This window comes from Nyctereutes procyonoides, unplaced genomic scaffold, assembly GCF_905146905.1.
Source record: "Nyctereutes procyonoides isolate TBG_1078 unplaced genomic scaffold, NYPRO_anot_genome, whole genome shotgun sequence".
NCBI classification, from domain to species: Eukaryota; Metazoa; Chordata; class Mammalia; order Carnivora; family Canidae; genus Nyctereutes; species Nyctereutes procyonoides.
Window position 1 is genome coordinate 34,700,153 of NW_026575052.1, and position 16,964 is coordinate 34,717,116.

Below are 16,964 nucleotides of genomic sequence, written 5' to 3' on the forward strand. Positions count from 1 at the left end.
AGTTGCTTCTTGAGTTGGACATATGACTGAGGCAAAAATGACAGGCAGAGGGAAAAATAAATGTGAGCCAAGTGGCTTTGGAAAACTTTGTTGAAAGAGAATCTAAAGATACACACTAGTCATCAAAACATAGGATGCAGATGTTACTAGAACTTAGAACTTGACCAAATTTTGTGAAATACATAAAAAAGAAATACACATGAAGATTGTGATCTTGGAAAAAGTTTAAAAGCTTTTGTGAGTTCTTTAGTGCCTGTGCAAGAGTTATTATATGAGCTTTTAGCTCGCAGTGAAAACAGAATGGGAAAAATCACCAGTTGTATATTGGGGTTTCCTTTGGTGGCTTGAAGTCAGCCATGGTATTTACACCATGGAAATCTGCAAATGCTACAAATCAGGGCTTTTTAAAAATTTTTTCTTTCCATTTTTTTTTAGGGAGCCAGTTTACCAGCACACCACTGAAAATAACTGCACAGGGATTAACGAAACCCTTAGCACCTGTAACAAAGATATTCCTTGTATGGTTTTGGTGAGGGGGGCTTGGGGGAATAAATGAGTATTCTTTCTGTAAACAGGGACTTCTAATACCCACCTTTGTAAGATGTGGTGTTTAATTCTTTCTTTTGCAATTAAAATCTCATCAAATTCTTATTTGAGAAGATTTCTCTACAATATGGCATCTGTTTCACTTCTTTTCATTAAGAAGTAAAAGAAGATAAACTATGTATGTGTGGCAGGAAAGCTTCCTGCTTTCTAGTAAGTAGAAGTAGTATCACCTGATAAACTGTATAAAGTCACTGGGATGGAGTCAAAGCCATAGAGAAGCTACCAGACTTTTTTTTTTTTTTTTTTTTTTTTTTTTTGTGAATGACAGTGTTAAAGAATGTAACCCCTCTCAACTTCTCTACACCCCGTACATACAAATTGCTCATACTGATACAACCCTCAATCGTGACTCACTTCACACCTCTATTTTTTTTTTTTTCTTTCTTGTTATCACCAAGATTAAACAGCATGTTTGGGCAGTAGTCTGCATTCATCTAACCTTTTCCATCCAGGCCACAGTGATACAACAGAACAGGTTTATGTACCTCACACGTCAGATCCTATCAAGAAACTTGGTAGTGACAGTTTGATAAGGACACCATAGCTTATTGAACTTGTTCTAAAAACAACAGCAGCAAACCACTCATCTCACACGTTTTAGTGACCTTGTTCTATGGTGTCCCCATTTTTAACTGCAGGAGGTGTATTGCTGTGTGGCTTCAGAGCATATAACAAAGCTGAGGCATGTGACAAGGTGTGTTTTGATATTACGCCACTAAAAATGCTGCATTTACTTCAATAACCTATTGAGAAAGGAGAGGTCTAGGGTTGGTGTTAATGTCCACCTTGCCAACCGATGTAATCAAAGTGAAAAAATGGCTAGTCAGAAAATGAGAAAAAAATTGCCAGGAGTTGCTTTTCTCTTTGATCTTCAGAAGGTCCAGGCTTGTGATAGTACCATGAACTGTTTCAGGGTAACATCCCTACAGCAAGACACAGCAAGAAAAGTAAACTCAAATAAATATAAAATTAGAGTGAACTATAAAGCTCAATTTTCTTACATGGTTTTTGTTTTTTTTGTCTCTGATTTATTCATTTATTTATTTTTGGTCCAAACACATTCTTGAGGCATGCCAAAGACTTTACTATAAGCACATTTAATACCATATTTAACTATATTATTAAGCTTTAAAAATTGTTATTGCTGTTATGTAGTCAAGTTCAAAGTGAAATTTATTATCATGGTGAAATTTTTGGATGGGATTCAAATCTCTGTAAAATTTCAGATTTTTCTACTCCTTGTGGTGAAAGCAGGATAAGGAGCATTTGACTAACCTGAGGGTTTAATGTTATCATGCAGTTATCTTTCTGAATCTAAAATATTATCCTTCTAGCATGTGCTCTGGAGGCCTGTGGCCCCCTCTGTTCTTAAAGATGGACACATTCAGGGAGAAACAGGAGAACCCCTTTAGGATTCTTCGATACAAACAAATCCAGTGCTGATCTATTTCATAATAACCAACAGAAACTTTGTGAGTTTGGAAAACATAATTTTGTTTTGTGACTATCTGTGAAACAACTGATATCACAACTTTGTGGTGAGGGGAAGGCAGGGCACACTTCTAAACACCGGCCTATGTTTTGGTGGGTTTGTGTCTAATTGCTCTGCTTTGGAGTGGGTTGGTACTTCCCCAGAACACCCCTATCTTATCCCCCCTCCTCCTCTTTGAAGAAACTTTCTTCTACTTCTGAAACAAAAAGAAAGTGTTCTTGTTAGTATTGGGAGTCGTCCTCTGTCTTCTCACCTCAGGTTCTAGATGTGATCATAAAGGAAAAAAATATGAAATATTTAAGGTCTACTAGACTATAGAGGCAATAATATGAGGATTGAGTCCCCAGCATCTCCCTTGAGAAATGAACCATTACAAACACAATTGAAGCCCATGTTATTGTTGCCTCCTTAGAGGTAATTACTATTTTCATACATGTTTTTATACTTTTGCTACATGTGTACATCCATACAAAACTGAATGCTGTGTTGCATGTTTTTTTTGTTTTGTTTTGAAGATTTTATTTATTCATGTCAGAGAGAGGGGCAGAGACACCGGCAGAGGGAGAAGCAGGCGCCCTGTAGGAGCCCGATGTGGGACTCGATCTGGGGAATCCAGGATCATGCCCTGAGCCGGAGGCAGATGCTCAACTGCTGAGCCACCCAAGCGTCCCTGCATTGCATGTTTTGAATTATTAGGTAGATGGTTCCCTTTTTTCCACATTATTTTTAAGGTAAGCTAACACTCTTGTTTATTGGTCGTCACTCTACAGTATTCCATAGTTCTGATACACAGTAATTTAGTTATACATTCTTGTGTTGATGCTTCGGTGTATATTTAGTGCAGGCCTCCTTGAGGAATGTGTGGGGATTTCTTTAGGGGACAGACCAAGGATTAGAATTTTTGGATAACTGGATATGCATGTCTTTAACTTCTCTAGATATTGCTATGCTCCAAAGACTGAATCATCAGCAGCGAAGCCAGCAATCTGTCACACACCCTCTGGGTTCGAAGTTTCAGATTCCGTAGTCTGAAGTGGGGCAGTGGTAGTGGTGGGGAGTGTGGCAAGAGTGGGCATTTCCAACGGGGCTCCAAGTGATACTGCTGCCGCTGCAGTGTAGTAACCGGGACCACATTTTGAGAGCAAGTGCTCTAGAGAGAGTCTACTGGATTACTTATATCGGGAAAAAGAGAGTCCATGTGACCTTATCTGAGAAGATGTGGCTGGTGAGGTTTTGTTAGGTAACTGAAAGTCAGCCTGTGGTATACTGTGAGGATTCAGATTCTAGAAAGACTGAGTGGAATATAGATAACATATACTAAATAACCAGTATGAGTGGTCGTCATCAAAGGCTAAACCGATGAATTCTGTTGCTAGAATGGGACCCCTAAGTGAGCTCCTGCTCTTGCTGTGCTGAGAAGGGCAGTGGCGTGGACAGGTGGCCCAGTGTCAGGCCAAGGTGGCCAGTGTTGGGCCAGGGTGTGCAGAAGCTTGGCTGCTGTTACTTAGTATCTCAGTGTTTTGATTACATCAAACCCAGGCATTGGCTTAGATGCAGGTGAGAATATCCCCTTGGGATCCCTCCAGCTTTAAGGCCTGGCCCTACGGAGTCGGAATGATTTGGCTAGTTTTAGATGCTTATATCCAAAACACAACAACAAAATCAATCTTTACATTATGTAATTTTTTTAAAAATTATATTCCAAATTTAGTACTGTGGTAACAGAATACTGGGGAGCTTTCCCTTAAATATTCTTTCTAGCAAGGACTTCTTATAAAAAAATCTTAACAAAGCCTTCACATATTTTAAGATAAAAAGACACACACAGGTTGGCACAGTCTACAAATAGTTAACAAACATGTAAACTGGCAGGAAAGTTCTCTTTTTTCAGATTTAGCAATATAAAAGGTCAAATGGGGGGGCGGGAAGCATGTACCAGTAACCAAAATCATTCCACAATTTATACAACAAGATAATTGTTTTTTAAAACCAGACAACAGGTTCAAAAATACTTCTCTTCACACCTTTAAGTGATGCTGTTGGGAACAATGGCTGTTACAAGGCCATTTGTTGCAGGCACGTTTCTAGCTAGCTCTAGTTAACGTTACTGTAATTTTATCTTCTCTCTTTTTTCTCTCTCATCAGCTTTTTGCTTTCTTCTCGTCTTCTCTTATTCACTGGATTCCGAGGATCATAGATTTCAAATGTGTCTGAATCTTGCATGCTTGCATCCTTCACTTTTCTGCTTTTATCCTCAAACTGAAGTACATGTGACATCCTGAAGAGGGAGAGAGATGGATGGTTCAGTGATTTTGGCAGGAGAACAGAAAGTAGACGTTTTATACTATACTGTCCTTGGCATAACACACCATAGGGTACAGGACACCAACATGCGCTTGTTGTTTATTGGTGCTTACACCGCATGGAAACCACCTTCTCAGAAGACACTTAAATTTGAAAAACGTGTCTGGAGTTTGTTCTGTTGGTTTGTATTTTTTAGTAAAGAGTCTCTTTGCCTCAGTCTTCACTTGAAGGTCCTTTCCTGATGGGAGGTTAAAGGAACTGTACCAGAATGTTCCTTCACCTAAACTCAGAGAACATTTTGCCAGCTTCCTTTAAATAAAGAGCACGCTCACTTAGCCAGAGAGGGCAGGGCGGCAGAGCAGAACTCCTGACAATAAACCAGCCCTATCTGATCTTTTTGTTTTCAGTAGTTAAAGGGGTCAAGACTCAGGAATGTGTTAAGAAAATTCTTGTTCAAATGATGTTATGACTGCCTTTTCAGGGGAGCTGTAGGGTTAAAAACAAAAAATGATTTTTTTTTCATGCAAAAGGAAACTAAGCTTTGGCATAGCTCCATGGACTAATTTCCTCCTCTTACTGTTGATTACAACAAATTTAACCATCCTGCTTTTCCCACTTTATCAAATGCTTACTGGTCTTAAGGTATCAACATGTGCTTGAGTCCTAAGTGGTCATAAGCTGGCTATCCTTAGCAGCAGGGAAATATGTAAGTGATTAGCTCTGCCCCCATTAGGAGGTGTCAGAAATAAATGGGGAAGTCAAAGACCAGATTTCAGAGCAACTGAATGAATTTGGAAAGAGAAAAGTCAGTTTTGATATATAAACAAAACTACTAAAGCTTTTCCCACTTGTTATTTAAGCACTTTTAAAGTGGGCATACCCAACACTTTTATCACAGCTGATAGGGCTAAATTGCCTATAGGATTAACACTCCCCATACACCCGCTGAACTTTCACATGAAACCCAAATATTACATTAATTTCTTTTTCCCTGAATAAGCAGGGATTTGGGCAGTAGGTACCAGTACAAGTCCCACACCCCTTTTCCCTGCAGTAGCAGAAATGCTGAGTGAAGCTTACTTATGTGAAAAACTCTCACGGATATATTCAGATTTTGAAGAAAACATTTTGGTGACAAATAAAATGTTATAGTATTAATGATACTGAAGTTACTAAGGGTGGTTCAGTAGCTACTGTTCTCAAGGGCTAACAAGTTGAGCCTTAACTACCATTCCCATCCCTTCTATCCCAGAAAAGCTTGCTGGGATGCAGTTAGTACAAGTGATATTATTATATGGATGACCTAGAGTCTACTTTAACTTACTAAATGAAGTAAATCACATTCACATTTCTATACTTTATTATTATCTTTATTTTCTTTTTTTTTTTAAATTTTATTTATTTATGATAGGCACACAGTGAGAGAGAGAGAGGCAGAGACACAGGCAGAGGGAGAAGCAGGCTCCATGCACCGGGAGCCCGACGTGGGATTCGATCCCGGGTCTCCAGGATCACGCCCTGGGCCAAAGGCAGGCGCCAAACCACTGCGCCACCCAGGGATCCCTATCTTTATTTTCTATACTTTTTGTACTTTATTTCTATATCACTAATATGTAATTTGCATTAAATTTCATAACTAGGGATCCCTGGGTGGTGCAGCGGTTTGGCGCCTGCCTTTGGCCCAGGGCGCGATCCTGGAGACCCGGGATCGAATCCCACGTCGGGCTCCCGGTGCATGGAGCCTGCTTCTCCCTCTGCCTGTGTCTCTGCCTCTCTCTCTCTCACTGTGTGCCTATCATAAACAAATAAAACAAAAAAAAAAATTAAAAAAAAATTTCATAACTAATTTCAATAACTAATGTTCAATATGAACATGCCATATCACCTGTAAGAACTGCTGAATCCTTACACTTCTTTTGCTTGAGTGAGTATCTTTATTTAGAAAAAGGCATCATATGAGATCTTGCCATTTACAATACGGGTGGACCTAGAGGGTGTTATGTTTACTGAAATAAGTCAATGACAAATACCGTATTATTTCACTTAGATGTAGAATCTAAAAAACCAAAACAAATCAATAAACAGAATCAGACCTATAAATACAGAGAACAAACTTACGGTTGCCCAGAGGGGGGAGGGGTGGGAGGATGGGCCACATGGGTAAAGTGGCATGGGACATACAGGCTTCCACTTACGGAATGAATAGGTCATGGAAATAAGAGGCACAGCATAAGGAATATAGTCAATATTGTAATAGTGTTGCATGATGACAGATGGCAGCCACACTTGTGGTGAGCGTAGTGTAAGGTATAGATACTTGAATCACTATGTTGTACACCTAAATCTAATGTAACATTGTATGGCAACTATATCCAAAAGGAAGGAAGGGAGGGAGGGAGGGAAGGACAGAAAGAAGGAAGGAAAGAAGGAAAAAAGGAAAGAAGGGGAAAAGAAAAGGGAGGAACAAAGAAGGAAAGAAAAATAGAAGCAAAACAACAGAAAAAGAAAATCAGCAAGTATAGTTACCTCCTTACCATAGCAATGACAGTGGAAAAACCATGCTGGACAGGTAATTTCAAGAATGGTGATATTGAGGCCTTTGCTTCCTAAATTTCCACTTTGAATTGTTTCTATCTTCTTTGAAAATGATCAGATACATTTAATGGAAGAAATGGAAAAAGGAGCTCTGAATTAAGCTTATGATAACAGAATAAATAGCACCAATTTTATCATGGATAATCATACAATTTAGTAGGATAAATTTGTAGATTCTTTGTGGGAGGAGGATGTAGGGTATTCAAGGAAGTACAACATAGGATCGTTGCTTATTTAAATAGATTCCTCAAGATTCCTTTCTTACACTTTGAATTTCCTGCAGTGTTAGCTTCTGAAAATAAAACAATCCCAACTCCTAGAAAAAGGCGGATTGTTCTACATTCATGGTAACCAGGGACTACTAGAACTTGTTTGAAACGTACTCAAACTGGATTTAATCAATTAATGATGATTTGCCTAGGCCTAAAGGATCAGTGACAACTCAGTTCAGTAAACACACCTCTGAAAGCCAACTAATCAGTTGGCCAATCAGTGGTGGACTGTCGAGTAAACATTTCTGAAAGCTGGCCAATCACCGAGAGCCTCTGGTGCATAATGGGGCTTCTGAGGCTGATAACCCCTAATAATCCCTGACCCCAAAACTCGGTGTAAGATTTGCAACCCACTTTGCTCAGAGACTGTGCCTAAAAGTATAACTCTTCCTTACTTAATAAATTAAGCCTTTTGTTTCAGGTAAACGAGAGGTGGTCTTTTTCTTTGACACTTCTTATAATCTGTCCTGCATTTCCCACAAAGTATACTTTTTAGGAATTGTATTTCTACTCCTGAGGAACAAGTTTAGAAGGATGGCAGGATGTCCTTTTAAAGGTCCTTTACCACACATCGTGGGGAGTACAGACCTTGCACTGCATTTCAGTAAGTGCTTAGCAAATAAATGATTCTTGTGCAGATACCTAACCCAGGTAAGTAGCTTGAAACCAGGAAGTACCTGAAACATGCCCTTTAAAACAATTTTATTTAATACTCCTGTACTGATAGTAAAAAACAAAACCACTGTCTTGAGTTAACTTATTAATAGCTTTCTATATACACATTTTTCTATTTCAAAAATTATTGCTCTCTCCAAAAATGCAGATTTTTTTTGTAATATCCATTTCTATTAGGGACTGTCCACATTTCAAAAATGACTTTACCAGAACCTGTCAATTAAAACCTTATAGGCACCTTCTTCCTTTCTCTCCCATGAGAGAATCTTGCAACTATTGGATTTAGCTGGCTCTGGTATAAGAAATGAACTCTAGACATGTGAACAACAGCACAAAGTCCACAAAGAGAAACAGATTTTCCTACAAATTTGAAAAAAAGCAGAAAGCCGTAAATTAAAGTAGCTGTCTTTTTCAACTGTTTGTTTCATACACCACTGCACTAAACAAGTCCAACATTTTGATTAATAACAAACCTAAACCCAGAGGAAAGAAGGGGCTATCAGCTTACAAACTACTTCAGCTTTAATATCATAATACTTAGCATGGCTGGTTACTCAGCAATAATATTTAATCTTTAATAGAAATAAAAGCATAATCAAAATGGTTCACCCATTTATCTTTCAACATGCTTTGGTCACTTCATTTTAAACAGCAAAACAAAACAGTTATTATGATTTTCAGCATAATAAACTCCTGACCTATGTGCCTCCATAAATCACAGACTGCACGAATTGAAAGCATGCCCACATTTTACAGTCTCCTGTGAGAATACACATGCAGACTTATACTACAGCCTTAACTCAAGTACATAAGGGTCTGGTCATTTACAGTTTTGTAAGTCCCAATAACTCAATACTATTCACTCTGTGTCTGGTCATGGAACTGGCCCAACAAGAGCAGTTAATTTTTTGGAATTAATTGCACACTCATCATTTACATGTGACCATCTTAGGACTTGTTCACTTGAAGGCAAAAAAATTTAGTTCTGATTAGTAAAAAAATTTACATAAGCTCCCATTCTCCAGTAACATTGACTTTAGTGTGTTACAGAAATATGGAGGCTTACCATTTTCAAAGAGGTTATTTGGTAGAATAAAGTTTTTTTTTTTTTTTTCAAATGGGATTGTATGAGATTATAAATGAAAGTAAACAACTGATTCTTTAAAAAGGACCTGGACCTTGACTAAACTCACTCATTCGACATTGAGTTTTTAAAGTTCTCCCACAATCATGAAATAGATTAAGAAACAACAATTAATATTAATAGAAAACAGGAGAGGTACTCATTCTCAAACATACAGTAAATAGTACAATACAGAATTCCAGTATTAATAATTTGTTTCTAAAATGCATTAAGATTATTTATGCTTATTTAATGTAAACAGCCATCTTCTTCTTTGGAAATTCTTTTTTTTTTTTTCCTTTGGAAATTCTATAGACCACTCCTTCCCAATTCTCTCCAATTTAGGAACTTACCACCCCACCTTAGATTTTTGTAGGTGTTCTGTTCTACATGTGTACTATTTCTCCTTCTTCTAATCCTCCAAAGGTTCTAAAATAATCTTAAATTTTTTTTTTTAATTAAGTAGACTCGACACCCAACATGGGGCTTGAACTTACAACCCAGAGATCGAGAGTCACAGGCTCTATTGAATGAGCCAGCCAGGTGTCCCTTAAGTGATCTTTCTTAGACATTTCTTTGACCAGAAATGATTGACTGCTGGATTAGACTGAACTACCTTAGCTGGACCCTTAAAACTCTTAGCAACTGCATCTTCCTATCTCACCAACCTTATTTTGTTTCTTTCATCAATTACCCTTTTGAAACTGGCTGTTTACTTAATTGTGAACAGACTGTCAGTTATTGCAGACGGTTTGAATCTTGTTCACAGCTGTATTCCCACTGCCGAGAGTGGTGATTTGTGTTGTAAGGCAAAGCCTCCAGGTCCTTTGTACTGGCCAGGCCTGCTGACTGGTGCTCGCAGGTTTGCTAAACTAGTACTTTGTCTCCTTTTGTGGGCAGGGAATATATCTTTTATTTCTGTGATAAACTTAAAAATGTCTAATAGCTCTGTAGGAAGTCAGGCTCAGCACAAGCCCCCCCTTCTTTCATGACCTCTCATAGCTCAGCACATACCGACTGCTGTTTGCCACTGTGCCCCTGTCACTTAGCGGCTAGTTGTCACTCCTCATAGACTGCGGTGGGACAGTGCCTTGTGTTCTTTTCCACTGACCGTGGTTCCTAATGTAAAACTAGATAGGCTGTGTTTTTTTTCTTTTTAAATTTTTTTATTAAGTAAACTCTGTGTGCAACATGGGCTTAAACTCACGACCTCGAGGGAACCAAGCAGGTGTCCCTTAATAGATATATATTTTTTAAGCAGTTTCTCACAGACTGATCCTAGAGTCCTGCACCAGACACAGGCTGCACATTAGAATCACTTGGGTAGCTTTAAGAACTATGCCAGGCTTCTACCTCCAGAGGTATGGATTTAATTGTGCTGGGATGGGGCCCCAGTACTGGTAACTAAAATTTTTTTCTTGGTGATTTAAAAATACAGCCAAAGTTAAGACCACAGCACTAAAGTTTAAGAACCTTTACATTTTCACATTGATTTATTTCATGAGCCATTTGTTCTGGCTCCTTCTGAGATGAACAGCAAGTTCCTAATGACAAACCACTCACGTACTTGAAGAAGCCTAAGTGGCCTCTGTGTCCATTAACTGAATAATTTCAAGTGTATTATCCTTTTATTATATGTGCTTTGAAGATAAGGCAAGAAACTAGATTCAGTTATTCACTCAGAAAATATCTGAGGATTTTTTTATGTGTGAGACCCTGCCTGTGTCAGACCCCAGGGACACAAAACCAAATATGACCCAGACCCTGCCATCCTAAGGTGAACAGTCTGTTAGGGAGATGAACACAAAGACATCAGAACAAGTGCACATTTTGGAATTGCCTGCAAAGTGTGAGGTGACAACAAGAACATCCACTGACACAACTCTACAAAAAGCTTTCCCGTGGTGTCTGCTATGATCTTCAGAGTAGTAACTGTATGGGGCAGGCAGGAAAGATGTCATCATCCCCTCTATGCAGGCAACTTGTGAGACTCATGGTCAAGAAACTTGTAGCTGGTAAGCAGTTGATGAGGGGCTCTACTGAATGTCTTCAGAGGTAAGAAATTTTCCCAACGTGAAGATGGATTTGACTTTAGGAATAAATAAAAAGTTAATTCAGTGTTAAGCCGAGTAAGCAGGATAAAAAAAATCAGATTGGGTAGTATTCATTTTAGAATAAAAAATTTTAAAAAATGCAACTATAAAGAGACAAGCATGGCTCCCAGGCTGGCTTTTAAAACTATTCCCAGAGAAGTTCTAAATGTCCTGAGCAGTGTGGGAGGCTGTTTGGGAAAAGGTACCTCTCTTTTAGATGAACACTTGTTTAAAAAAAAAAAAGTAATTAATTTCCATTGTAAATTTTTATCCCATTATTGCCTCTAATCACTGCTCACTAGGATCTCAGTCTCCGTTTCTTCTTTTACTTCCTAAAATGAGGATGCTAGGTTGGGACACCCTGTTCAGCTGGAGGTTCCCAGGGTGGGAGAGCCAAGGTCCCAGGGCCTGACTTTGTAAGGGTAGATCTCTGGCAGTCTCCTGTCAGGCATCTAATTGCTAAGGAGTGCCTTGTGGTTGATGATGATAGCCAGGTCTTTTCTGTTATTTATATATTTTTTTCAAAGATGCAAATCTAGCCATGAGAACTCTTCTGTTTTAAATCCTTCAGTGCTCCCCATTGTCTATAGAATGAAACCCAAATTTCTTATGTGGCCTCTCTATAATTTGGCTTTTGCTTCCAAGTTCCTGTGTCACCTTCTCTGATCACAATTATACTCCAGACATCCCGAATTACTTGCGGTTTCCTGAACAAAACCTGCTTTCTCCTGCCTGCTTACTGGCTTTCTACGGTGATACACTTCCTCCCTTGTGCTGGCTGAGGTGTCATCCCCTGTGGGAGCCAGTCCCTGATTCCTCTCCTGGACTGTCCTCTTCTTCCAGTGGTGTTAGGCCCTCTTCTGCACACCTCTCTAGTTTAGGCTCCCTCACTAGACTCTAGTTGGCTCTGTTTTACTTGCCTTTATACCAGCACCAGTCGCCAATGCTTGGCAAGAAAAATACCCTCAGTGTATTTTTGATGAATAAATAAATGTTTCTGGGTTACCAGTCACTTCAAAAATCTTTGGCTAGAATTCTGGTTTTGTTCACCATTCTCCCTGATATTTTTTTTTTTTTTTAAAGATTTTACCTATTTATTCATGAAAGACACGGAGAGAGGCAGAGACACAGGCAGAGGGAAAAGCAGGCTCCCGGAAGTGAGCCTGATGTGGACTGAGCCTGATGTGAGACTCGATTCCAGGACTCTGGGATCACGCCCTGAGCCAAAGGCAGATGCTCAACTGCTGAGCCGCCCATGTGCCCCTCTCCCTGATAGTATTAATGTATAATTCCAAATTATTTAGCCATTATGTTTATAAACCCTTGAGTTTTCTAGGTTAATAACTCTCAAACTCCACAAGACCATAGAAAAGGCTAAAACAAAGTATTTCCACCACTACTAACTTCATGCTATGAAAATCCAACACTTCTCTTCCTCAGTTGGCCACTTAAATTGCCTAATGATTATCATTTGTCTTTCGTACTCTTGGTCTTTGAGGGATGGGGGGGGGGGGGAACCGCATGTACTGTCCTCAGACAGCCTCCCTCTACTTGGGCTGAAAGGCCTTGCCATTCTTTGGGAAACTTTGTCATCCACATAATTTGTCTTTAGCATATTGTGTTGACAGCTTCTCAGTTCTCTGTTAAATTAGAATTCCTAAGAAACCCAACTAAATTACTTCTGGTTATAATTTAAGCTTATCATTCTATAGGGCTTTAGATAAGAAACTTAAATGATCTGATGGAAGGTTTTTTTGAGGGGGAGGACTGAAAAGGAGATTAGCATTTGAAAAGCAAAAACAGCCCTTTTGTTTTTAAAGAAAAATTTTAGCAAGGCAAAACAGTTTTCAAGTTTTGCCACATTTGATTCTTTGACAGGACCACACCCTGCTCTGTATCATCATAGATGGCCTGCAGCATACTCTTTCCATGTCACTTCTCTGGAATGTCCTACCACCCTCTTCCCACTGGTCCGTGTCCCCTGTCCTTTCAAAGTCCAGTGTAATTCCCATTTCGTCCTAAAAATCTCTGACTGCCCTGGGTTTCAGGATCTGCTCTTACTTTGGAGTTTCCCTGACACTTCTATGAAATGGTGCATCACAGCTGAAGACCTGGGTTTGAGTTGTACTTCAATCACTAAATGTTACTGAAAGAAAGTCACGTTGCTTTTCAGGCCTGTTTCTTCATCTGTGAAGAGGAGATGGTGATATGCACCCTAGCTACCTCACATAATTAGAACGAGATTCCAGTAAGTCCAACACTTACTATCTCAATTTATTTTGTGTGTGCTACAAACTGTGCTTACATAAAGTTATCCTTTTATAACATCCTATTACACCGCGTAGACTTTTTCAGATGCTTCCCTGTACACCATCATGCACACATAACTTATTTGATCTCACCTAACTTTAGAAGCTTATACGTATATTTTAAAATATATCCGGTCTATACTAGACTACAAGCCATTCGAAGAGTAGAAACTGTTTACAGAATCAAAGAATGATAGAAATTTTATTTTTATAACTTTCATAGCACGATTCACATATATTCACTGGTTTTGTGTTTTTTCTTTGTCCAAAGTAACACAATCCTTAGAAGAAAAAAGAAAAAAGAAAATGATCTGTGATGCCATAGCTCATCAATAACTACTGTGAACATACAGGCACATGACCTCCTATACTTTTCCTACACCTCTGTGTGTACATATGTATGCAGACATGTATTTCAAAGAATCAGATGTTGGTTAAGTGTCTGCCTTTGGCTCAAGTAGTGATCTCAGGGTCCTGGGATCAAGCCCCACATCAGGCTCCCTGCTCAGATGGTTGTTTCTTCTTTTCCTTCTGCCCCTCCCCTCTGCTCATGTGTCCAGGAGCTCTCTTTCTCAAATAAATAAATGAAATCTAAAAAACCCCACAAAACTGTCTAGTATTTGATCCTACAGATAATTTACAGACAACCCTGTGTTGTAAGATTCTTAGGCTTGTTCAAATTTTCACCTTTATAAACAAAATGCTGCTAACAATTTTCTTATTTGTAGAAATTTTGGGGAGGACAGGCTAGTTCAACATTCTTTCTTTTGGTAGCATAATTCTTTTTCTTTCAGAAATGACCCTTCACCACTCTGAGTCCATGTTGTTGGAGTGGGATGACACCCCCTGTCCATTTCCCAGTAAGGGGACACATGGAATAGGTCTGCCTGGAATAACCAGTGATTATATCAGGGCATGGGCATTTGAATTTGAAAAGGCCAAACAAAACTGGTTCAAGACCTTTTCCTGGAACTACTGGGTTGACCGTAACATAATCCTAGAGGTTCTGAAGGTCATCTTTGCCACCCCCTAGGCGAAGCTGGCTTATGGATGAGGCCAGTTGAGAGAAAGATGGAGCCAGGAGACAGAGAGGAGCGATTCCTGACACTGGTTGAGTTCACTGATTTACTCATGCCCTAGCTCTACTCTCTAAGCTTTCCATGCTAATAAATACCCCATTTTTGTTTAAGATATTTCTATCATTTGTAACAGAGAATCTTTACTAATGCTTAGGATATATCCCAGAAGTAGAATTCTTAGGACAAAGATTTGTACATTAAGGTATTTCATACAAATGGTCTAACTTCACTCCAGAGAGGATTTATCAATTTACAGTCTCATTGGCAGAATGCCTTAGTTTGCTTTAATAGCTTTTGTTTTCTCCTTTTCCCCATGTTTTTGGCTATCTGTATTTCTTCTGTGATAGGTGTGTGCATCCTTTGCCCATTGAAAAAAATGTGATATTCGTCCTTTCCTTATGGATTTGTGAGAACTTTTATTATATTAAGAATATAAGCCTATACTCATCACATAAATTGCAAATACCTTTGCTAATTTGTCATTTGTCCTTTAATTTTGCTCTTTCCCAGATGCCAAAATTATGATAATAAAATCAGTGGAATGGGATACCGCATAGGGTGGATTATTCTAGAAATGAAATTGGAACTAGGTGTCCTTTAATTTTTTTCATTGAGTTTTACTTACCTATCTCCTTTCTTCCTCCCTCCATCCCTCTTTCCTCCCATCCATATAGAACTTTAGAATTTTTTATATAGTCATTGTGAGCAGCCTCTTCCTTTGTGGTCTTTACAGTCATGGTTAAGTCTTTCTACACATTAATACCATGTAAATATCCACCTATGTTTTCAACAGCACTTTCACAGTTCTCTTTTTCATTTGTTAATCTTTTATCAATTTAGATTTTTTTTTTAGTTTATGTGGCTAGATAAAGTTCTAATTTAATTATTTTTTTCCAAGTGGCTACCTCATTGTTCCAACTTTTCTAGAATAATCCATTCTATACAGTATCCCATCCCACTGATTTAATTATCATAATTTTGGCATTTGACTAGGAAAGACCATTACCTTCTTACTCTTAAAAAAAATTTCTCAAAATTTATTTTTTAAAATAGATTTTTTTTCAAGAGGTTTAGATTTACAGAAAAATAGTACAGACAGTTCCCTTATACTCCCAAATCAATTTTCCCTATTATTATTTTCTCATGTTAGTATGGAACATTTGTTACACTTAATGAACCAATATTGATATCTTATTATTAAATCCATAGTTTATTTATGTTTCCTTAGTGTTATGGACTAAATTTTGTTCCCCCAAATTTATAAGTTGAAGACCTAACTCCTGACATGACTGCATTTGAAAATATGGCCTTTACAGAAGTATTTAAGATAAAAATGTCATTTGGCAATACATGCAAACATTGAATAATTACATTGCACATCTGAAACTAGTATTTTATTTTATTTTTTTAAGATTTTATTTATTCATGAAAGACAGAGAGAGAGAGAGAGAGAGAGCGAGAGAGAGAGAGAGAGAGAGAGAGAGAGAGATCGGCAGAGACACAGGCAGAGGGAGAAGCAGGCTCCATGCAGGGAGCCCAATGTGGGACTCGATCTGGGGACTCCAGGATCACACCCTGGGCCAAAGGCAGGCACCAAACCGCTAAGCCACCCAGGGATCCCTAAAACTAGTATTTTATATGTTAATTATACCTCAATTTAAAAAAGGCTTCCATGAGCTCCAGAAGGTGTGCCTTAATCCAAAGAGCACTAGTATCCTTAAAAGAGGAAGAACCACTAGGAGCACATGCCATGTGATAACAATGAGAAAGTGGCTAACGGTGAGCCAAGGAAAGAGGTCTCACTAGAAATCAACCCTGCTGACACTTCATCTTTGGCTTCTAGCCTCTAAACCTATGAGAAAATAAATTTGTATTGTTTAAGCCGCTAGTCTGTGGTATTTTGTTATGGTAGCCCTAGGAGACTAATAGATTTAGCTTTCACCTAATGTCCCTTCTTCTGTTCCAGGATCCTGCTCAGGGTATCACATTACGTTTAGTTGTCATGTCTCCTTAGGCTCTTCTTAGCCTATGGTGATTTCTCAGAATTTCCTTGTTTTGATCACTTTGACAGTTTAGAGGCATACTGGTTGGGTATTCTGAAGGATGCCTACATTATTGAAAGTTATCTGATGTTTTTCTCATGATCAGAGTGGCCTTATGGGCTATTGGGAGAAAGACCACAATGTAAAGTGCAATTTTCATTACATTATATACAGGTAAATGCTATTGACATGATTAATGATGCTGATGTTGACTTTGATCACCTTACTGAGTGCTTGTCACTTTTCTCCACCCTTAAAGTTATATTCCCTGCGCTGCTTTCCATGTTGTACTCTGGAGGGAACTTACTATGCACAGCCCATACCTAAGGAGTGAGAAGTTATGCTTTCCTACTCTTTTTATTAAATAAATTCTT

The 16,964-nt window shown here is 38.6% G+C and overlaps 1 protein-coding gene across 1 annotated transcript in view; it reads right to left on the reverse strand.

Moving 5' to 3' along the window:
* Positions 1-3,762: 3,762 nt before the first annotated feature.
* CWC27 (CWC27 spliceosome associated cyclophilin) overlaps positions 3,763-16,964 on the reverse strand; it is a 194,801-nt gene continuing 181,599 nt past the window's right edge. The window contains exon 14 of the mRNA XM_055331789.1: positions 3,763-4,376. Within this exon, the coding sequence (XP_055187764.1) occupies positions 4,214-4,376 (163 nt within the window). The 3' untranslated portion in view covers positions 3,763-4,213. The remainder of the gene's footprint in view (positions 4,377-16,964) is intronic.